Source organism: Ascaphus truei, chromosome 2, assembly GCF_040206685.1.
Source record: "Ascaphus truei isolate aAscTru1 chromosome 2, aAscTru1.hap1, whole genome shotgun sequence".
In the NCBI taxonomy this organism is placed as follows: domain Eukaryota; kingdom Metazoa; phylum Chordata; class Amphibia; order Anura; family Ascaphidae; genus Ascaphus; species Ascaphus truei.
In genome coordinates, this window is record NC_134484.1 from 387,163,252 (window position 1) to 387,188,624 (window position 25,373).

Genomic DNA, 25,373 nt, shown 5'->3' on the forward strand with positions numbered 1-25,373 from the left:
TCTCTCTCTGCTCCTCCCCTCTCTCCTATTGGTGTGTCTCCCTTTATAATCCCTGTCTGTCCTCTCTATCGTCGCTCTGCATAGTTCTTGTTTCCCTGTGTGTGTTGACCTATGCTGTGCTCCTTCTGTGTCCCTACTGTATCCTGCTCCTGTGTATACTTTGGATTTCCCTGGCTTTGACCCCTGCTTGTCCTGGACTACCCTGCTCTCTGTACCCCTTGAACCTTGCTACGAACTCTACCTTGCTGACCTCTGGAATCCTTGGACCTGGCTTTGTACTCTGAGGATTCTACTCTCTGGACCCCTGGACATTGGCACACGGATACTACCATTCTTACACTTACTCCTGCAGATGTTGCAAGTATCGTTAACCACTCTCTCTACAGGCCCAGCAACGCTATACCACACTCCGGGCTTGCTCCCACTGCTGTGGGTTTGTGGTGTAATACCGTTCCCACCTCAGTACTGGGGTCTTGCCAGTTCTGCGGGCATACAGGCGTGACACTGATAAAAGGAAAGTACTGCAGCCTAGAAAACCTGGGTTCTCTCGGAAACACAATTCAGAACATAGTTGGCGTAGGTTCTCTTGGGCTCAGGAGGTTCCAGAAGACATGTGGACACTCCTTGACAAAGACCACCTGTTGGTTGAAACGCGTAGGAGGTATTTTTATTGTTCACCTATGTTGCAATAAATTCTTTTTTCACTTCATTACATTTTTTGAGACCAGCATTTATTATTCAGTTGGGATCCTGTTTGGCTTAGGAGTGCCCTGGAGACTGTTTTTTTTATTTCTGTTGATATAATAGTGGACGGTGACTCCAGAGTGAAGTTTTCAGCCTGTTCAATCCAGCGCCAATTCCTTTAATTCATCTATGACTCAAACGTGGTACAGGCAAACAGAGAACAGGGCACAGGCAAGAAAGAGTCAGTAGCAAACAAAGCAAAGGGCCAGTGTGTTCACCACCATAGACTCTGAGAAATAACACCAGAGCGGTAGCTGCAGAGAAGCCAATGTGTGCTAGCCATTTGCTGCCATTTAGTGATTTTTCTGATGTTACTGCTGACCTAATACTGGACTTGGTAAAATCCAATGGATGTATAATGAAGCCTTTCCACCTTCATATACGTTTTATCTTGCTCTCACTGCATTTAACCACTTTTTCACAATCCCATTTACGTCTTTCCCCAGCGTTCCATCTGATTGCTTCGTAGCAAGTGGCTCTCAGAAACACACAGACCTTCTTCTCCAGTACCTTAGGTTTCCACGCTCTCTTCCTTATAGACTGTAAGCTCCTTGGCAAAATGAAAAATGAGCAAAGAAACCCTTATCTGCACTCTGTATTATCTTTTACCTGACTCGTTAAGTTTTATCATTTACTACGAAGAATGAGAAACGGTGTGTTGGTAACTAAAATTGTACCAAATACTTTGCATCTTATTGGAGAAAGTTAAATTCAAATAATTCCTACAGTAACTTTTTTTTATACATCCAATAAAGTCTTCCCTTTCTCTACGTGAAGGTTGTACAATATTTGATGCACTTTAGTGAATAGATATTTATCTAATGGTAAATTGTTGTAGTTTAAGAACATTAGTTTTTCTAGTATTCATCTGAATGGTGGATCTTAGTTATAGAATTATTTTGCACAAATAAAAGATACATATGAGTGTACATATAAGGATTTTTTCTTCTTCTAATTTCTGGTTTGATTTGCGGGTTAATACCAGCTAATAATGCCACTGTTAAAACATTTTCATTTTCTTGCTTTCATTACTCTGTTACTTAATTACTACAGTATTATTGAAAATGTGTATATAAGGGGGGACTCCATTTTGATTGCTGGATAACCATTTTTCTATAACTATTCTGTACTAACGTTTAAGTCTCAGGAACTAATCACATGCCATATGCCATACGTAATTGTGCTGTCCAGGCAGTCTGAGAATGTGACCTGACCTGTCACTTACTTATCGCTAGCTGAACTGTATTTGTTCAGACTTATTTTGCCCTGTAGAAAACAGGAACTTGTCTTCAGCCATATTGGGCATAAGTTACACAACAATGCATTTCACAACATACTGCCATTTCCTTAACGGCCTCCTAACTCGGTATTGAGCCCCTTTCCCAGACCATAAACTGTCTAACTGTCATTTTGCTGAGATAGACAGACTGTGAAGTAAAAGGGGAAGTATGTTCTCATATGTGTGTTTTTTCTATGCTCAAGTTTGCTATATAAACTGGCTGTATACCCTTCAATAAATGAGAGAACAGTTTTTGACAAAGCTTCACTGGTTGTCTGACTCAATTACTGTCTTCTCCCGAGCTCGTCCGCCATTTTGTTTTCCCAGATCATCAGCGCTATAAGAGTGGGGTAAATCCTCCGGAGGTTGGAAGTCGTCCTGAGTCGGCAGACGGTGTATTTTCACGCTAAGACGTTGGAGAATACAAGGGCACATTTTCATGGTGTCAGAAGTGGGATACGAACCCACGCCTCCAGACACAGCCAAAATTCCAGGCCTCAACATATGAACTTTGAACTTTTTAATAATCTTTTTTCTTTTACAGGTTTTGTTATTTTAATTATAAATGTATAGTCTATTAGGTTTGTGTAAATAAGTGTGCACACAAATACGATAGGGTAGGAACAGGTATATTTTGTTTAGTAATCGTTATTTTGTTTTTATTGATTTGTGTATAGCATATATGCACACCTTTTGTCACACAATGGAATCCTAGTAAACAAAGCCCATATTTTATGTATAATATAATCCAATATACTATCTATATTCAATAGGTTGCATCCCAGGAAAAATGAGTGTTATATTTAACCCCTTGAGAAAAAATCAATATGAAATAAGACATTTGTAGAACCATCTATAGGAAATTGGTTACAAGGGTGTAGAAATAAGAGTTTGCCCTAGGGAAGTTATTGACTCTGTGATAGGAGGACAGATAGAACATTACCCTGCAACTAGAATAGTTTATGTTATTTGGGGAAAATAGTCCAGTGTTTAAAGGTAGAGATGACGGTTAGGATTTGTTGGGACTTGGTGGTTGGATTAGTTCTCTGGAAGCGAAGCTATTGGATGCTTTTGTGTGTGTGTCTGTCCTACTCATCACTCTCTATGTATGTGTCATATGCAGTAAACTTTGATCCAGAAGTGCGTTGCACCCCCACCGACGCTATGCCTCTTTTCGGTGATGTCAGCAGTCCCCCAGAAGAAGAGACCGAGAAGAAATCAACTGTGCCGATATAATGGCCGAAAAAGAATGACAAGGCACAATTGGACAATCTCCTGGTCCAGCAGAACTATGCAATGGTTAACTGTTCTTTAAATAGACTGTCTCTAAAGAATAAGAGGGGACTAAGAAGATTGGATATGAGGCTATGAGGAAAGTGGGAGGTCACCCAGAGGCGTGTGTCAGCCACAAGGAAAGGATCATAAGTCAGCCATTTTTTACCATAGCAGCCATTTTTCTGTTTTGCCATTCTGAATAAATGCAGTATGAAAGATGCGTGCAAGATGGATATTTGTGCAATCGCTCCCGGTAGAAATTAGCCCCCACCAATTTTCACAAGTTTTAGCCGCCATAATGTGCTAATAGTTACAGAAGAGCAGTATGAATAGCAATTTAGAAATTGGTAATAGTTTTTGTAGTAATAGTCAACCTGGTAAACAGAAAAGATATCGTACCAGCCACACCGATATATATCTCTCTACAAACAAGAACTCCTGTGGCCATATATATATATATATATATATATTTTTATTTTCTTCGGACCCCCAAAACCTGCACCACTATTTCAGTACGACAAAATATATCAACAATATCAAAAACAATATAGTAGTTGTTAGGTTATGGACCCACGACAAAATAAGGGAAAGAGAATTGTTATGGGACTGATATTTATCGTTTGCATATTTGTAGTATTAGTTGTTATTATTTCATGTTACAAATTTATGTGTTTATCTTTATGTAAAATGATTATGCCTTTTGGTAAGTCAATTGATCACACATATGCATCACTGGACGTTAATGCCCCCATTCACAGTTTCCCAAATATGATACATGACTCTGGACCTACTGCCACTAGAGTCCAGATACCTTTGATGGATTATGATAATATTCAAATCCAATACGAGACCCCCATATCCTAGAGGTTAATTGTCATTTAGTCATGACAAAAGGGGGGATTGAAAATGTGTATATAAGGGGGGACTCCATTTTGATTGCTGGATAACCATTTTTCTATAACTATTCTGTACTAACGTTTAAGTCTCAGGAACTAATCACATGCCATATGCCATACGTAATTGTGCTGTCCAGGCAGTCTGAGAATGTGACCTGACCTGTCACTTACTTATCGCTAGCTGAACTGTATTTGTTCAGACTTATTTTGCCCTGTAGAAAACAGGAACTTGTCTTCAGCCATATTGGGCATAAGTTACACAACAATGCATTTCACAACATACTGCCATTTCCTTAACGGCCTCCTAACTCGGTATTGAGCCCCTTTCCCAGACCATAAACTGTCTAACTGTCATTTTGCTGAGATAGACAGACTGTGAAGTAAAAGGGGAAGTATGTTCTCATATGTGTGTTTTTTCTATGCTCAAGTTTGCTATATAAACTGGCTGTATACCCTTCAATAAATGAGAGAACAGTTTTTGACAAAGCTTCACTGGTTGTCTGACTCAATTACTGTCTTCTCCCGAGCTCGTCCGCCATTTTGTTTTCCCAGATCATCAGCGCTATAAGAGTGGGGTAAATCCTCCGGAGGTTGGAAGTCGTCCTGAGTCGGCAGACGGTGTATTTTCACGCTAAGACGTTGGAGAATACAAGGGCACATTTTCAATTATATTTCATTGTTGTTAAATGATCTTATGTTTATATAATGTATATTAATATCTGAATTGTCAACTCTTCTCTTTTTAAGCAGGTGAAAGCTGTTTCCTTATCTATGTGCAAAACTCTTCATCATCTGCAGAACATTTTGCATGGACAATGCTATAATTTTATTTGCATAAATGTAAGTAAATATGATACATGAGCGTTGTGAATTTTCATGTTTACTAACATTTACCTGTTTAATATTTATATGTGCAATTATATTAAATACTATTGAAATAATTAAAATATAATACACAATTTGACCTTATTGTGATATTTTACCCACACTTACGATATAGTAAGAAATATCTGTGGTAGTACAGTACATGGAAACTGATGCAGCAACTTAGTTACATAGTCAGAAGCCCGAGTCCCAGTCTATGTGATATGTTCCAGAATAAAAGTTGAGTTCCCCGTACCTATTAAAGACTTTGGGGCCTATTCTAGTAGCCTCGAAAAACAACTTATCGAGACTTTTGAGCTTTTCTTGCAAGATACAGCTCAACCTCGTTATAGTGCGATCCGTTACAACGCAAATCCGCTTATAACGCGATGTGAGCGTTGCTCCCAATAACATGCAGTACCATGATGCAAATCTCATACCATGACATTTTCTAGCCTCTCCTGTGCCCTGCTGGGATGACCAGGGCTTGTCATGTCCCAGATGGCAGGGAGCTGGCTGCCTGCCCCCCACCCCCCTCCTCGGCTCCGACATCAAATGACGTCAAATCTCCCTCCCCCACACACACAGACATACAGACACACACACACACAGAGACAGACACACACACAGAGACATACTGTCTCTTTAAGGTAGCTGGCTCTGATTTTTCTCGTTGTCAGCCGGAAGCTGAAGGCAGAAGCAGGGAGAGGCGAGAGCTGGCAGCTGCTGCTGATGCTGGGTCAGTCCTGCGTGGGGGTGCCGCTGCGTTATTCCAGCTCTCCCCCTCCGGCGGCGGCGGAATCACAGAGGGGTGCAATTTGTGCAAACAAAATATTTGGTAACGCGATCAGATTCTTTGGACCCCAAGCACCGCGCTATAATGGGGTTGAGCTGTAGCTATTCAGAAAGCCTTGAAAAGTTGGTTAAATCATGCAGCGAAAGCATTTTATCGTGATTTCTGGCCCCTGGCCAAACACACCATGCGATAGCCAGCGAGAAGCCCCAAATCACAATTTTGATAAAATCAAGCAATTCTATTAGCCTCGTTTATCTTATCAGGGCTCTGGAATAGCGATTTTATCCTAGATAAAGATAGATGGTGGTAAGGGTTGCGAGAGAGGGACTTAGATTTTTTTTTTTTTTTTTCCTGCATCGGATTGATGCCGGGGGTCTCCGGAGTTGATACACATTAATACCAGCACCGGAGACCCCCAGCATCAATCTGATGCATGAAAAGGCATTTACAGGCAGCTTCATTACCTTAGCGGCTAACCCCCAGGTTTATTGTGGGTAGCAGGTGTGGGTGAAGGTGGTATTTGGCCCACGGTGGATGTTTAGGCCTCATAGGGGGGTTGCGGGAGGAGTTAACCCCTTCATTACATTAGCGGTTAATAATGCGGTTAACCCTCCCGCTACCCACCCGGTAGGTATAAACTTCCAACGCGGGCCAAATACCACCTTCACCCACACCTGCTACCCAAAATAAACATAAAAACACAAAACAAAGAAAATACTAAACATTACACCCATTCATTGCCACTGTGGTTACCTCAATGGGAGCAAAGATAACTCAATGGCAAGGAATGGGTGCCTCTACCCCCAACTATCATTACAGTACAGTAATGGGAAAAATTACTATTATTCAGTTCTGGATAATAGTGCATTTGCCCATTCAAAATAAAACAATATACAGCAGCATAAAGTAAATAAAACTTCTACTTACCCTGCCAGGATGAAGGGCATCCTCATCACCATCTTCCACATCCATGTTCTCGTTTGGCAGGAACACAACAAGAAAAAATGCCATCAAACAGCCACTATCCCCTTAATCATCTTAGCGATTCGTTACTGCCATAGTAATTAAGGAGTTAACCCCCTCCCCTAACCCCCACCTTGGGGCCACTATCCTCACCATCTACCCATTGATTTGCACAGTGGTACATCATGCCCATATAATATGGGCATGAAAAGTTAATGGGCAACCTAAAATAAAATCAACAGGCCCAAAAATACACAACAATAAAATAAATGTAACCCCTAACAAACATAACAATTACATTAAACGCCTAAACAATCTGAAAATGTAATAAAAAATCATTACAAATACATAAGAATTAACTCAAAACAATAAACAGAAATAGAAAACATAACCATTAATTCAAAACAAGCATTTGCCAAAAAATTAATTGTCACTGTATATATACCCTAAAGGGGCACAGATTAATACATTAGCAGTCAATGGGCAAGCAAAAATATACAAATATAAAAATACAATAAAAAACCTGAAAAATTATAATGACATACATTCAATATTTTTCTTACCTTTAGATGTCTTCACCCTCCTGGCATACCAGGAAACTGGGTATTCCCATACAAAGGGGGAGTGGAATGACTAGAAGGTCATAATGTGTGCACCTTGCACTATACTAATGTGAAAGGAGGAAAAAACCTAAATGATATAACCTGTGTGATATAGGAACAAAAACTGCAATAAAGTGTATAAGTGGTGCTGGCAGGGAAAATGTTAATGTTGATCAAAAAGATAAAGAAAAGCTCCCTGTACGCCGCACTAGAGATCACCTATATCTATGTTAAAACTTAATATTTATTAGTAAACAGTTAAAATTTGTTTATTGCAGCAGTAATGTGAACCAAAGTAATTAAAATAATTGAAATAAAAACGGAGAGGTGAACTGTGTACCTAATAGAAATGACAGTGTAGAACAAAAACCACTATTGTCAATTAGAGTGTCCCACCACTATATAATTATACTAGAGGTGGTAGTGATTAAGCTACAATATTCTGTCATATGAAACCTACTCCTAGATGGTAGTGAGGGGTGTAACCTGAATTGATATGTACGCTTGGTTTGACAAGTAGATACAGTAATAGATCAGGTATACATACACATTTGTGCCAGACCGTCAGGTTCAATATTTAGTGAGCCTGTGGGTCTGTCATGGTGAACACTAGCAGTTGATGCAAGATCACAAAGTATGTGTCTTGTACTGTGAACCATGAACCATAATAGTTAAGGAGTAGTCAGAGTGTTGTGCTTCCTAATGAAGTCTCCGAAACACTCTGAAAGGAATAGGCAACAGACCTCTCCGATATAGCCAGCGTACTAGGTGGTAACGCTTAGCTTGCCCTACATATGTAGCCACTACAGGTGAAACATATGTAGGGCAAGCTAAGCGTTACCACCTAGTACGCTGGCTATATCGGAGAGGTCTGTTGCCTATTCCTTTCAGAGTGTTTCGGAGACTTCATTAGGAAGCACAACACTCTGACTACTCCTTAACTATTATGGTTCATGGTTCACAGTACAAGACACATACTTTGTGATCTTGCATCAACTGCTAGTGTTCACCATGACAGACCCACAGGCTCACTAAATATTGAACCTGACGGTCTGGCACAAATGTGTATGTATACCTGATCTATTACTGTATCTACTTGTCAAACCAAGCGTACATATCAATTCAGGTTACACCCCTCACTACCATCTAGGAGTAGGTTTCATATGACAGAATATTGTAGCTTAATCACTACCACCTCTAGTATAATTATATAGTGGTGGGACACTCTAATTGACAATAGTGGTTTTTGTTCTACACTGTCATTTCTATTAGGTACACAGTTCACCTCTCCGTTTTTATTTCAATTATTTTAATTACTTTGGTTCACATTACTGCTGCAATAAACAAATTTTAACTGTTTACTAATAAATATTAAGTTTTAACATAGATATAGGTGATCTCTAGTGCGGCGTACAGGGAGCTTTTCTTTATCTTTTTGATCAATATTCCCATACAATGTTTAAATGTCCCGCTTCATGTGACCGGGACATTTAAACACATAGGAGATACCGGCACCCATATCTGGGCCGGTATCTTGTGAAGCAGGGGGTCCCCGGTCCTGAAATCAAAGCGTTTTTCTCCGAAGTATAGTATATTTGTGATACAACTACTACAGTTTATCTGTGTGTGTGTGTGTGTGTGTGTGTGTATGTTACCAAGATATTATATAGACTATAATGTTAGCAATGCAACAAAGTGAATCCAGTGCTATTGGTGAGTGAGGACAGATCTGATGCCAAAAAGTAGTGATGCTGCTCTTGCTAGTGATCTTGGTAACTTGGTATCCATATTCTGTGTGTAGTACTTTGATAGCAGCATCTATTTTACCTGATTGGTGTGTACCCTAAGATGCCCCACATGGATATATATGTATGTATCTTAAACATGGAAGTTTTAGCTTGGGCATTTACGTTATATTCTAAAGATGATGCTGTTCTTCACTTTGAGCATAGCATAGTAGGTCACTGCCTTCAGGCAGCACAAATACATCTAATGTAAACACCATATTTATCTAGATTTTCTATGTGCAGGTCCACAGATGCAGGGTCAGGGCTTGGAAATTACTATTTTGTTTTATTTAATCAAGGCACTAATATGATTGTATTATTTTAAAATGTAGGCTCTTATCTTTACTCTAGCTATTTCCTTGACACTGATATCTACAATATACTGTACTGTAGCTATCTTCTTCCCCATTGTCTTATCTAGCAAGAGGAAATCAAACCTTCTCCACTCAGTGTTTCTTCTCTGTTCAGAATAACATTTCCTGTGACATACAGTAATAAGGGCTATATCAAAAACGTATCTGCATTCAGAAGTCCCACTTTCCTTTGCCTTACCAGTATGAAGCTTCTGAAAAGCTTTTAGCCAGATGGCACAAAAATCACCAACTGTTCTGTATGCGAAAAACAAAAAATGTATTCCTGTCAACAATAACACTATCAGAAGATTAATTGCAAAGTAATATATTAACTTTATAGGAAATTATTTCCTTCATTACTTCAGCTTTCCCACATTATAATTGTAATTGTCTTCTGCTATACGGTATTTTTGTACAATTTTCTGTAACCATCTTAAGATTTGTTTTTTTTCTTTATTTCACTGTTAGGTAAAGGAATCAGATTTTGAGGAAACTCGGCAGTTTGTAGATTTACTTCAAAATGCCAGAGTTAGGGTCTCCTATCCGACTGTTGTTATTTCGGTAAGTAAAATAAGAATGAAATACTGTATGTTATTAAATTATTCTTATCGTTTATTTATAATGTATATAGCATATTATCTTCACACCCCATTGTTAGGGAGACCTTGCTTCATGGAGTATACTATCTAAAAGGAAGGGAGAGTGGAAACATTAGGTATAGTTGGGGATAAACGTTGGAGTATTTTTAAAAGCTGTTTACTGTGTTGCTAGCAGCCAGGACACTCTTTTCATTGTGATAGGTTACAGGTGTTATGGTCCAAAGCAGAAGGAAAAAGAGTAAGGGCATCAAGAGTAGGCTTCCCTGAAAAAGTGTGATTTTTTTGAGGTCACCTTTAAATAGGTGAAGTGTTGGGTAGAGCCTGATGTTCTATGGAAGGGAGTACCATAGGTGTGTTGCAGTCTGGCAAAAGTTCTAGATGTGGGAGGTGCTTATAAGAAAGAAAGAGATCATGGACGGAACAGAGAGGATGTGTAGGGAAGTATTTGGATTGGAGTTCGGAGATGTACAATATAGAGGGGCAGAGTGGTGCAGAGTTTTTATGTGATGACTAGAATCTTGAATTTCATTCTGGATGATACATGTAGCCAGTGAAGTGTTCTTGCATCAAGGAGAGCCAGATGAAAAGCAGTGTTTAAGAATAATTAGCCTGGCAGACGCATTTAGAATGGACTGAGGAGAGAGAGGAAGGTCAGATAGGATGATATTACAGTAGATTAAGATTTTGGTTGACTCTAGCGAGAGAAAAGGGCAGATTCCGGCAATATCGTGGAGTTTGCAAGAACTGTTTGACTTACAGTAGATGCAGTTTGGTTGCAGTGCAATTGGATCAAGTGTTGAATTAAAACCTATAATCAGTGTAAACAAGGACAGGTTGAAACAAGATAGTTGGTTTAGCGAATAAATTCATAATCATTTTGTTATTCCATAGTAACATAGAGATGTAGCCAGACTCACCGTTTTCGGGGCTACAGACCAATTTGCAGAAATTTGCGGCACCAAAAACCGTGAGTCTTGCGGCACAGGGGGATTAACGCTGCGGGGGTCCATGCTTCTGAATTGGACCCCCACAGCATTAATCCTTCACTTGATGGGCCATCAGCTGAGGAGAGAAAGTTATACTAACCTTGTGTAGGAGCTGTGCAGCAGTCTCTGTCTCTGTGTGCTGTCTCCTGTCTGTCCAAACCCCTTGATGACGTAGATGCATGAATATGGGTCTCTACATCATGAGGGGGAATGCTAAATATCCATATTCGGTCATCTACATCAAGTGTATTGGACAGGCAGTGTTAAATGTGCTGTCCAACACCCTTAATGACGTAGATGACCGAATGTGGTCCGAAGACTGCTTCTTTCACTGCATCTTACCTTCTCTGGGAGACACAGAGAGAGACTGCTTCTCTCACTGCATCTTACCTTCTCGGGGAGACACAGAGAGACACTGCTTCTCCCACTGAATCTTACCTTCTCGGGGAGACACAGAGAGAGAAACTGCTTCTCTCACTTCATCTTACCTTCTTGGGGAGACACAGAGAGAGACTGCTTCTCTCACAGCATCTTATCGTCTTGGGTGGAGACAGAGAGAGACTGCTTCTCTAACTGCATCTTATCGTCTCTGGGAGACACAGAGAGAGAAAGTGCTTTTCTCTGGGACACCTCTGCACAGTTTCTTCAGATTGTTCGGCTTCTTGGCTGATAGTCTGAAGGATTGATGCTGCAGGGTGCCATGCTCCTGAGTTAGGCTGCGTCCATAGAAGGACAAGCAGCGCTGAGCCGTGCGAACGCTCCGCGCTGAGCCCCTGCATCCTCAATGAGGATGTCTTTAGAGGGGGCTCACGCGAGCGTCCACAGGCGTGCTGAGGTGTTGGATTTTTCAGCTGACAGCCAAGCTGTTTTTCAGCGCACTGTCGGCTGAAAACATCCAATCAGCACGAAGCAGCGTCAACGTCACGGCGCCGTGACGGTGCCGTGATGTTGACGTCAGTGCGTCCCGGGTGATTGGCCCAGCGACGTCACTGCCCCGCCTCCCCTCACCTCCCCCCGCCTCCCGATCGCGCCCGCTGGCTCACCTGCATGTGTTCAGCACTGCCCCCCCCTCTATGGACGCAGCCTTAATCCTCTCGGGCCTCTTTCTTTTTCAGGGCCAGCGCCAAAAACGTGTCTGGCTACTTCTGTATATATTTATTTCGGATTGCAGCATTTGTAAAAAGCATAATGAGTGGGAACAGGATTGAAAACACAACTCAATGCACATTTTGCCACATGCATGCGCTCTTGGAGCAGCTATTCCAGGGTGCGTATCACTGTGGGAAATATGAGCAAGTGGTCTCTCTGGAGTCTCAGATTGTTGATTTGTGACTGTGCAACATTCAGGGACATTAGCAATATTGAAAGAAGTTTATTGCTCACTGAACAGGCACTGGCTGGGACTAGTGGTGCAGAGGGTGGAACTGTGGCACAGAAGCAGTCATCTGGATAACTGCCAGCAGGAGAAACAGGGGGAAGAGGAAAAGGGAGGCCAGTTCTGAGATTGCTCACCCAAAATAGCTTTGCCATATTTAGTGAAGTTATTAGGGTGTCAGGTTAGAAATGACAATGTTGGGGCAAACTGATTCTTTTGCAGCTAGAGGAACAGTCCCTCCAACACAGAGGTATATTCCGAGACCTAGGCAGGTTGTTGTGGTAGGGGACTTAATCATTAGGAGTGTAGAGTGGGCACCGTCGTGGCCACGTGAACTGAACAGTTTGTTGTCTCACGGGTACTTGGATTCAGCATATTGCGGATCAGATACAGATTGTTGGGAGGGGCGAGGAATGTCTTGGTACATGTTGGCACTCACTAATAATAATATTGGAGGAAGGTGGAGGTGCCTAAATAATGATTTCAGGGATCTAGGTTGCTAGGATCTCCAAGGTAGTATATTCAGAAATACTACCAGCGCCATGCGCTATCCCAGGGAGGCAGTTGCGAAGGTTAGTGCATTGCTAAGAAATTGGTGTAGGAAGGAGGGGTGTGTGTTGTTAGAGTACTGGAATGCTGAGAGGTGCTATTTTTATAGTGTCAATGGGTGGGACCTCATCCAAGAGGTATCTTCTGTTCGAGGGGAGAGGATGATTACATACTTGGAAGAGATTTTAAACTAGGAATGAGGTGGGAGAGACAAGCAAGAAGTAAAGGGATAGACAACAGATGGGAACTGGGAAATCGCTATTGGTCATGGGGATGGAGGGGGTGGGCAGGGATAGCTTATCAAGTAGGGAGGCACCCATTTTAAACAGAAATAATACTAGAAAACCTTTAAAGACTAAAATCCATGAGCGGAAAAAGGCAGGAGCAGTTATGAAAACAGATAATTTATGATCTAAAACAATAGCACGGACTGGTAACAACCGCAAATGTATGGTTGCTAATGCAAGAAGCCTACCACTTAAAATAGGATGGCGGGAGGAATTGGGGAATATAAATAATAGCCAGAAAAGAGCTATATCTCATGACTAGGCAGTTCATTTAGAGGGTTTTTACCTTTTGCACAGAAAATGTTGTGGAGTAACAGTTTTTACTGTAAAAAATGTGGGGAAATGACCCACAAACCGCCATGCTTCATTTTTCTTCAGTTGTTTCTGCGAATGTCATAATATCTGCCGGTGAATGTGTAGACATGTTTATACTTTTGATTCTCTCAGATTTCCAGACCTCCCCAGGTAAGGGGGGGAAGAGATAGAGCACTGTAATACTTGGCTCGCTCCCTCCCCAGAAAAAAACAAAACATTTCACAGTCTTGCACTTGTGGGCAAATTGATTGTCACAACGTTTGCAAACGAATTTAATGTGCGGTGACCAGGGGCGCCAATCAGAAATTTTGATTGGGGGGTGCAGATTTTACAAGCCCTCCCCATCGACATTGTGACATCAGGTTTACTGCATCACGTAAAGGGGCGTTATCATGGCAACACACCGCCATTTTTTTTATTTCATGCATTTTGTGATTAATAGATTTTTTAGACCTCACAAATAGTGAACAAAAATGTGATTTTTTTTGCTACCTTGAGAAATGTAAAACCTCACATCAAAATTCTCTTTTGTTTAGTCAGCGTTTTTTTATGAGAGTTAAATTAGGTGGATTCCATGTGCCATAAGGCATTTTTAGTCATACCATTATTTATTTTATATCCACAGTAATTGAACCCAGAAGCATTAAGATAAGTCATTTTGTATAGAACTAGACAGGGAAAGCCAGTAATGGATTATTTGACATTGAAGTACAATGTTTAATTAACCCTTTGGGTGCTACAGGAGGTAGCCCCTGGAGTGCCAGACCCCATGACTTTGTGGCTACGTCATGCTCTTATTGTGCTCCTATAGCGGGCAGAACGCGATCTGAAATGGAAGGGAAATGGAAGGGACTTCTCTTCTGCTTCCAGTGAAGCGATGCTGCGATTAAGTGAACGTTCTGAGGAGCGGTCACATAACTAAATGGTTAATCAGTGTGGTCATAAAATGAGATACAACAACTGAAATGGGTTCATGTTTGTGTGCATAATGTGCACTTCAACATTCCCCCCAGGTAGGATTTTATTCTTACAAATAATGTATGACGGTGCCCTTGACTGAGAGGAAGCACTGTATCTGTCAGTCAAAGCTAACCTTTTATTTGTAGGAATAAAACTGTGCCTGTGGGAGCTTGTCAAAGTGTACCATTCTAGACACAGATATAAATTCAACATGTGTCTGGGGCGTTCACTTTAATAAGACCCCTCAGGAATCATTTTATTCCCACGAATATGGGAGTTTCCTTGATTGACAGGTAAATAGCCTTTTGTCAGTTTGATGGATAAGAATTGTGACTATGGGTTTTCGTGATGGTTCTCCATGGTAACCTATAATTTGTAGCATTGGAATAGAGCTACCGTAGTGACCATCAAGATCTAGAAGAGGCCATCACCAAATTCACTATATGTTGTACATCTCTGCTCTAAATATTTATTCCCAGATGTAGGTTCCCAATGACCATGTAACTGTGAGGAGGAGAGATGCAAACGATAGTGTAGTATATTTAATGCAAATTAAAAGGAATTGTGTTACTTTATCCACTCGCAAACAAACGTGCATGTTTGCCAAATGGATAAGCATGTGATCAAGGCGTCACCATACTGTGTCCACTCGGATACTACCCAAGTACCGTCTCCGTGATACATCTTTTTTTTGAACCAGCTGTATGTCACTTCAGGGGGTGACCGTCACTCAATGACTGTACTGTGTAAGCAGACTTCCCAACATTTCACAATATGACTTTCACAGGAGTCTGACATCACTCCCTCGTCCTCCCTCTTAAATACCCACCATCTGAAAATATAATGTACTACATTATATTTTTCGTCTCTCCTTCTCTCTGTTACATGGTCTTTGGGAACCTACATTTGGGAAAGAGTATCTTCTTCTAGATCAGCGTTTCCCAATTTAATTTAGTCACGGAACCTTATTATATTTTGTACAACAGAACGGAACCGCTTAAAAATGTTCTTGGTTCAAGATCAAAATAACTTAATAATAAACCAAACTATACCATGCCTGCTTTTTGATAACTCACTTATGCATAGATCCCCAAAGAAAGCCAATGCAAATACAAACCTACAGTAAATAAAATGTATTAAAGCCTAGAATTGCATATCAATGGAGCAACACCTAATAACTCCCCCAGTATCTTGTGTAATGAATCCTGCCTAAAGTTGCTCCTCTTGACGTGCAGCAAGTAGAAAAAAGGTATTAGGCGGTTCACAGCTACCGCAGGGGTACAAAAACTGGTATCCAAGCGCAATGAAAATAAAAGGTTGTTTATTAAGTGCATACACATGAATCCTTCTGCTACAGAGAAAAACTCTGACGCGTTTCATCCACCAATGGGACTTTGTCAAAGAGTGACTGGTCTAGCCCACAGTAAAGCCTATATAGTGAACCTACAGTTTTAATTGGAGGTGTTCAATGGATATGCACACCTGTAGAATAATCAACTAATCGCTTCCTTTGACGTGCAGCAAAAAGCATCCCTATAACAAAGATCACTAACATCCTGGTTACCCACTGGGTAGGCAAATTCACCACCACCACGGAATCCTTCACTTTTCTTGAAAATTGATGGCTGGGTGCGGCTGGCCACCACCCCCCAACCAAGCACTAGGCAACTGGGGTGGAACCTGCACCTGTGGCTGCTAACCATCTCCATTAAAGAGATTGCAAAATCTCCTTCTTGGTTATAATCCCTGTTCACCCCAGATAAAGCATTAATAGTCCTCAACTTGCCCATAGGCTCAGTATGGGGTCACAGCAGTTCTTGTCTCTAAGCAGGGGCTGCTGAATTGCTTACCAAAATGAGGGAGGGTACCGGCTCTTCCGACCGTCACTCTGACAACTGTGCGCTGCTGAGGGATTCGGAGAAACCCAGAGGTGACTCCTGGCAATATCTCCTGCATCTGTGTGTACTGAAAAAGCCCCTGTGTGCCGCGTGGTGCACCGCAATCCGGTGCTTGCAACCCTCCTCCTTTTAGCTGGCCGAGATCCACCAAAATCTCTATTGGCTCGTATTATTGGATGTGATATTTGGGGGCTAGGAGAAAACTTAGCAGTGGTCTGAGAACCCTCGGAGGTACAGACCGGGATCGTGCTCTGACTCCGGGCGAATGCCTGTTGTTACCCACTGCAGCACTATCTCGGTCTGCAATCACTGGCAAGCATTTGCATATTCAATCAGTCCCATCATGCAAGGTCTGAAAGCGGATGAAACAGGTTTATACAAGTGCGCATACAGCGCGTGTAACCACGTTGCGACTTCTACATTTACTGACACTAAGGACTGAGGGTGGTTTCCCACCATGCGAAATACAAACACAGAGCGTAACCAATCACAGCCATTTGCTTGTAATTTCCTAGTATTTGGGTACATAGGTGCGGTACAGTCGATGTAATGTGCAGGTTCTGGATTACAATTACAAAGGCAATTTAGTACACAAGCTGTGCAGTAAAAGTGACCTGACCCTAATATTGTCTCGTTCACCAGAATGTTTTCGCGGAACCCTTAATTTTGCCGCACCGAACCCCAGGGTCCCGCGGAACCCCATTTGGGAAACGCTGTCATCTGCTTTATTACTTCCAGAGTTGTAAAGGGCCGGTGTGATATACTGTACTGTAGCACGTTGGTGAAGGGGCTGGTGATATGGCTTAAAATATTTCACAGACAGAACAGGTTTACAATTATTAGGCAATCATATGAAAGGTCACAAGAATAAGACAGAAGATACTGTAGTGACACTTCAGTATGTCATATCTTATAACACAGATTGCTACTTCAACAGGGATTGTTTAGTCTGCACTATCCTTTTTTAACATTTTTTTTTACCAGAGTTGGACCCATGGAGTCATGTAGAGCTGAACTGCATTATTTTCAGCTCTGGTAACAGCGCTGACTCCTGAAATGCTTACCAGTAACATTACCTGTTGTCTCCGCGCCTTCATTGGAAACAAGAGGGCTATTCAAATCTCACAAGCCAATAGGAAGCTGCAACATCATGATAATGTTGTTTTCCTCCGGGATAACCCCTAACAAAAAAATATTAATTGTCTGCATTTGCTGATTTAATACATAAAAATACACAGCATTACAAAAGCACAAGTAGAGATATTTTATATTCACAAATTTGTACATTCTTCAAAAAGTGGTTTTGTGCATAATTCCAGAACAATTCATTTTCTCACTAAGTGCTACTTAGCATGTTTGTGTACACATTTGAATGAAATATTTAGACAACTGCAATAATTTTCTGCATAAAAAAATTGATTTATTGATTGCATGTTAGAAAAACATGCGTGTCCTGTGTTGAATCTGGAAGTTGTTTGTGAAAGTTTGAAGAGAGTTATTGGCTTACAGTTAAATGCAGGCACATGAAGGGATATCTTATTTCAATACTACCATAAGCTTCGTGTAGAATAAGAAGAGATGTTATTACTCTGTGTGAAATTAAGACCCTTTTTTAGACACTGAATACATTTGATGCAGGTTTAGTAAAACACAAGTGCAGACCTGGCACATTGATGACTAAAATGAAGGTAAATATGACAGAAAGACATGCTAAAAATGATACATGCCATTGTGTGTATGCATGCATAGCAATGTGTATGGAAAATAACTCCTCTCATAAATCTTATAAACACACATCTCACATATTTGCTATCACAAGCAAGGCAAAATAGACAGAAATACCCTGTGCCTTGATACATTCAAGTGAAGAGAAGCGTATTCTACATGTCTCTTTTAATGTAATTTTTAAATCAAAACAGCATAAATGGAGCTTGATGGGCAATTAAATGTTTAGTCTAAGACTAATCGAAGACTAGTTTAAGACTTGCCCACCCTTACTCAATGGACCCGGGCGGGCTGGCAACGGCTGCTCCCTCTCCCCCTGCTCCCATTACTCCCCTGCTCAACAACCCGTGGGCCCAGGTTAAGACTTCAAACCTAGGTCCCGGGAATGAGATAGAAGTAATCTGGTGCTCAAACAGACGATAGTCCCATGTGTGAATATTGTCCTCTTGGTACTTAGTAGCAACCTCCATTAATGAGTGTATAAACCCAATATATTGCAAAATAGCCGGAGAATGGTGCCTAGTGTCTCCTATAGGTAGAACACAAACAGCCAGGCTGACGCCTAAATAAATCCCCTTAATAAACTGACGAACAGTATGCTAAATTGCTGGGTAATAGATAGAATAGACTCACTATAAGGTACTGTAGAATCCTGAGGGAGGTCCTGGGACGTGCATCAGCTGGTTGAAAGGAACAGAAGCAGTAGAAATGGAAAAGACGGAGCACCATCCAATGCGTGGAAAATAAGGATCCAGAGGGGGCTACCATATAATGGAGACTTTATTGGACAAAAAATAAAATAATGAACCCCTACATAGATGGGGGAAACACACAATGTGTTTCACGCCTGTAGCGCTTCATCATGGTGTGATGGATAGGGGGGAGGGAGTTTTTTTTGGGGGGTGAGGGGCGGTCAGAACTGTAGTCCTGGGCCCCGGGAAATCTGTCTGCGGCCCTGTATGCAACTACAAGAAAAAACTGTAACCTAAAGAGCACTCAAACATATAAAAAAATATATCAATTTATTAAGCAATATCTAAGACAAGACAATTATAACAGTGTAGTACAGTATTTGTCGCTGTGCTCTTACGATGGAAGTCAGTCCGAATGCCACCATTAGTGTCTATACTAATCTCTAAATGTAAGAAATTTACACTGGTTGTACTTGCCGTGGTGAGCTTGCTATTCAACCCGTTGTTGTTGAGGCCATCGATGAACTGGTGTAGGTCAGGTATTGACCCATCCCAAAGTATGAAAATGTCGTTGATAAACCTCAACCACAACAGGACATGCTCAACACCATAGGTACCCCCATCCTGGTACACAATTTTCCTCTCCCATGTCCCCAGGAATAGGTTAGCATAGGAGTGAGCATGTGTTGCACCAATTGCCGTTACAGTAATCGGCACACTAGTGTTTTGTAAGTGTGTTTGGGGATGTCTTGTTACAGCAGATAAGTGTCTGACCGGCCGGTCTAGGTAGGGGGGGACGGGTGAATCATTAGTATTCACCCTGAACCTTATAGATTAATCAGGTTATTTCTGCTTGAGTTGAATTATGTCGAAACAGATTATATTTTATTAGACTGAGGATCTGTGTTTCACCCTATGTATTTTGCAGGCATCACTGAGATTCATGGATTTCCTCAGACTGTATTAATTGTCTTGTTTTAGATATTGCTTAATAAATTGATATATTTTTTGATATGCTTGAGTGCTCTTTTGGTTACTGTTTTTTCTTGTAGTTATATTATATTTGATCTGTAGCACCGTTAGGTGTAGTTTATTTAAAGTCACACCTTTGACCTGACTTTAGCATAATTTATTTATATTTATCTGTTGCAGGTATCTTGTGTGTGTGTGTGTGTGTGTGTATTTTACTTAATAATCTGATGTACAGATTATATAAATGTTTCTGTGTGTGTATGTGTATATGTATATGTGTGTGTATATATATATATCTATCTATCTATATAGATATATATACACACACATATACATAGATAGATAGATATATATATATATATCTATATCTCTATATATCCCCTTGCCATGTCATGTTAACATCATACCTTGTAGGTATGTGTTATTTAGACATTTGTTTTCTAGTATAACTTCTGTTTTCTGTTTCCAATTATATATTTACAGTACCTTTGCCTGGCGCCTGACTTTCCACAAAACTATTACTGTAGATGTCCTATAATAATTGTGGGGGGTTTCTCAATATGTTGAGCAAAGTTAAGAACAATGTATACACAGTATTAGCATTAGTATTTTTTAATAAGAATAGCTCAAACATGAAGTAACTAACTGTAATTACATGGATTTAAAGAAAACAATAGACCGTATGCAGTGCTTCTTTATACAGTATATAATTATAACGTCTGTGACAGACATTAATTGGAGAAGTTATTTTTCTCACTGACGGATAATTGTAGTTTGTAAGACCTCAAAAAACTCTTCTCTAGCGGTAGAAACCTAATGTAAGAAAGTCCTTTGTGCAAAACCTTCATGTTGGTCCATTCAGAGGCATGACTACTTTATTTTAAAGGGTACATCTGGCTTCAAAAATGGACCATTTGATTGTAGATGGATATTAAGAAATAAAAACATGCAAAGTACTCTTTTCTTAACACCAGTGTCTCAAGCCAGTTTTCTTTGATTTTGTTTTCCTCACTCACCGTTCAATTTGGTGAGTGGTAAGGTGGAGAAGGGATCATACAGGAGTTACTTGACACACATCATAAAAAATATACTGGCAGTCCTCGGTTATCCGACACAATGCGTTACTCAAAATGGCGTTGTAAAGCGAAACGTTGTAAAGCGAAACACGTTTTCCCATAGGAACACTGTTTAAATGAAAGGTTCCGTTCCTGAAGGCATTTTTAACACTAAAATACACCAAATATTTTATGCAGGCAATAAGATATGCAGCACACACATAAATTATATAGTGTATATACTGTATCATATATATATATATAAAATATAACATAATAAATAATATATTATATAGTATAATATATAATTATATAGTATAATATTATATATATACGCTCTTACGACGCTTTGCAACGTTATTTATGTATATATATAAATATTCTGTGCAACGTTGCAAAGCGTCGTAAGAGCGTTGGATAAGCCATTTTGGCGTTGTAAAAATGAATATAGGTATGCATTTCATAGCGTTGGATAAGCCATTCGTTGTAAAGCGAAGCGTTGTAAAACGAGGACTGCCTGTATACCTTTTTGTTGCTTGACGTCATTTATCTCCATTTTCTGTGCGTCAGTAAAAACTAGCCGGTGTATTTTGACATGTAGTAAATCTATCTAAAAATGTTTGCAACATCGATAAAAATATATTAACATGATTCTTCAACATAACGTACTATACACAGCGCCATATTTTTTCTTTAAGTAGAGTAAGACTGATACATTCTATATGAGACCAATAAAGTATATGCTTATTTTCTTTTAAGGTTCATTTAACTGTTCCAGAGCATTGTAGCAGTACAAATCAAAAACTAACTGGAATCCGTGAATTTGCAAAGGAAGCACAAAAGACAAGTATTTTGGTGTATGGACTTCTTATAAACTTCGTTAAGGTACTGTATGTAATTTAGCAGCTGAATATGCATGAAATGGGGATTGTTAGAATATCAGCATGGTTGGATTTGCAGAACACAACTTCTGTTTGCTTCAAAATATTCCTTTCTTATATTATTTTTCTACATTTTACAGAATTGTTGTAGCACTGCTCTTTAAAGTAGCAATTATGTATTTTTTTTTTTTTTTTAGCATTGTAGGGCTGCATCAGGGGGTCTCAGGAACTGAACCGAGTTCATTTCCGCTCCAGGGACCCTTTGCTTCCCGAGATACTTACTTGCTTATCTATTATTTTTTTTTAAATGCACACCACAGGGAGTCCAAATGTGATGCGTATTTTCAAAAACATAATTAACATTTGGGGATATGGCTCTCTGACGTTCAGAAAATAATTTGTTTAATTTACAGGAATGAGTACACCCTTACATTTTTTCCAGTGGTGAGAAAAAGTGATGAAATGCAAAGGCTTAGAGAAACTTACCTTAACTTGTTACATTTAGTAAAAAAAAAATATGCTGGAACTTAATATGTTTCAATTAGGTTCCATTCAGACTATCTGTGTGGATATAATAATTCTAAATATAGTTTGTATGAATACTGGGTATGGTGGCAATACTGTATAAGGAGATACTGTGTAGTTGGACACATCTGACGAGCATTTTTACCTTTGTGTTCTCTCCATATTCTGTGCATAAAAAAAAACTAGATGAGATTTCAGCGGTTTCTTTTGTACAGTGTGATAATATACTGTACTAGCAAGGGGGCTAAAGTGAATGCGTGTATAGGTGTGTTGACAGTGTTCACTTAAAATATTACATTGTTATGACCATAAAAATACTGATAAAATGTAATCTTTTGTGTAGGTGTAAAAAGCTTACGATAAGTATAGGCCTTTGGTTAAAAGCGGAAATAGGGCTCATAGTTTTATTACCTTCACTAAGATCAAACAGTGGAGCCAGGCAAAGTGTATCAAATATATTCATTTTTTGTTAACTGTTTCCATACCTGCCTACAATTCATTACACCCCTGTGTAGCACTGAAGGAATCGGGGAGCAGTACTACTCAGCAAGTAGGCTATGTGTTGTAACATTGTAAAATTACCCACCTTGGTATTAAAGCAGGCTTCAGAACGTGACGTTACCTAAAACACCTTATATTCCCTTAGGCCGAGTTTATAGTAGGGGCGACGGCAACGCGACCACGTACGTCAGCCGTCGCCGTCCCTACAGCGATTCCTGCACTCTGGTGCAAAAGACCAGAGATCGCGACAGTTGGGCGTGACGGAGGCGTGGCCGTGAGCGGTTCGCCCTCATTGACTGAGCCGCTCACGTGCCCGTGACGTTACCCCTCAATCGCTGGACATATCAAAATCTTCTAGCTTCCAGCGACGGCTGACGTCACGCGGTCGCTGTCGTGGACGTTCAGAAAATAATTTGTTTAATTTACAGGAATGAGTACACCCTTACATTTTTTCCAGTGGTGAGAAAAAGTGATGAAATGCAAAGGCTTAGAGAAACTTACCTTAACTTGTTACATTTAGTAAAAAAAAAATATGCTGGAACTTAATATGTTTCAATTAGGTTCCATTCAGACTATCTGTGTGGATATAATAATTCTAAATATAGTTTGTATGAATACTGGGTATGGTGGCAATACTGTATAAGGAGATACTGTGTAGTTGGACACATCTGACGAGCATTTTTACCTTTGTGTTCTCTCCATATTCTGTGCATAAAAAAAAACTAGATGAGATTTCAGCGGTTTCTTTTGTACAGTGTGATAATATACTGTACTAGCAAGGGGGCTAAAGTGAATGCGTGTATAGGTGTGTTGACAGTGTTCACTTAAAATATTACATTGTTATGACCATAAAAATACTGATAAAATGTAATCTTTTGTGTAGGTGTAAAAAGCTTACGATAAGTATAGGCCTTTGGTTAAAAGCGGAAATAGGGCTCATAGTTTTATTACCTTCACTAAGATCAAACAGTGGAGCCAGGCAAAGTGTATCAAATATATTCATTTTTTGTTAACTGTTTCCATACCTGCCTACAATTCATTACACCCCTGTGTAGCACTGAAGGAATCGGGGAGCAGTACTACTCAGCAAGTAGGCTATGTGTTGTAACATTGTAAAATTACCCACCTTGGTATTAAAGCAGGCTTCAGAACGTGACGTTACCTAAAACACCTTATATTCCCTTAGGCCGAGTTTATAGTAGGGGCGACGGCAACGCGACCACGTACGTCAGCCGTCGCCGTCCCTACAGCGATTCCTGCACTCTGGTGCAAAAGACCAGAGATCGCGACAGTTGGGCGTGACGGAGGCGTGGCCGTGAGCGGTTCGCCCTCATTGACTGAGCCGCTCACGTGCCCGTGACGTTACCCCTCAATCGCTGGACATATCAAAATCTTCTAGCTTCCAGCGACGGCTGACGTCACGCGGTCGCTGTCGTGGTCGTGCCCACTATGGGCACCCGCAACAGACAACATGTACTTGCTACTGCGCTGCGCAACGTTGTAGTCGCTGTAGCAAGTAATATAAACTCGGCCTAATGTTAACATGTATCATCAAAGCTTCAAAATCTCATTCTTAAAGCTGCAGTTCAGTCTATATCCTGCATGTGTGTTTTTTTTAATAAATCAGTTCTGTAGTAAGAAATAATACTTTTAGCATTTTCTGTTTTTAAAAAAACAACTTTGAAAGACCAATTTTCTTGTATTCTATTTTAACAATCATTTGCTAAGGCACTGCCCCTTCATGTCCTGTCACAAACCCAGGCACACCCCTTTGTCAGCACTGCCCTCCCTCTCTCTAAACGTGCACTAGCATCTGGTCACATGATCTTCCTCATAGTACATCAAGGAAGCTGGAGAAAAGGGATCAGCCATGCATAGCAGCTCGGATAGGCGATTTCAAACTTATATTACAGTGTTTATTCCATTCATTGCACGTGTATATAATGTAAAATTGTAATAATTCCATTTATAGCAAACGTGTATATGTGAATATTATTTAGATGTATATGTATGTTGCTGAAATGTGGAGTGAGTGTGTAGGTAAATACACACAATACACTTCCACTGCATATATATATATATATATATATATTATATATTATATATGTATGTATATGTGAAGTTATGTGAGTAAAAAAGTGACAAAAACCCTCCATAGCAAGGCAAATAGCAAATGGAAATATTACTGTATGCTCATTTGTATGTATATATATATTTATATACACACACACTTCAAATACGGATAGTGATTCACGTAAATGATATATATATTCACTTTCTGGGAGTATAAGAGTGACTGTCCTGTTGTTCCTTTTTTTGTATCCATCTTTGAATGGTATGCACCCTCTCTTTACGTTTATTTTATACTAGCTGAGAGACCCGGCGTTGCCCGGGATGTAATGTTCCCGCTCCTCTCTCCTCACCCCTCCCCCTCTCTCTGTTTGTCCCCCATTCACATCAATCCAGTTCCCCCCCTCCCTCCTTTACAGCTTCA

General features: G+C 40.2%; 1 protein-coding gene across 6 annotated transcripts in view; it reads left to right on the forward strand.

Annotated features, from left to right (window-relative positions):
- CRPPA (CDP-L-ribitol pyrophosphorylase A) overlaps positions 1 to 25,373 on the forward strand; it is a 366,238-nt gene that overhangs the window by 202,948 nt on the left and 137,917 nt on the right. For 4 of the 6 annotated variants that reach the window (XM_075587219.1, XM_075587217.1, XM_075587215.1 and 1 more), the window contains exons 7-9: positions 4,942 to 5,034; positions 10,028 to 10,120; positions 21,732 to 21,857. In XM_075587219.1, coding sequence (XP_075443334.1) covers positions 4,942 to 5,034; positions 10,028 to 10,120; positions 21,732 to 21,857 — 312 coding nt within the window. The remainder of the gene's footprint in view (positions 1 to 4,941; positions 5,035 to 10,027; positions 10,121 to 21,731; positions 21,858 to 25,373) is intronic. The other 2 variants (XM_075587216.1, XM_075587218.1) reach the window with 2 other exon arrangements.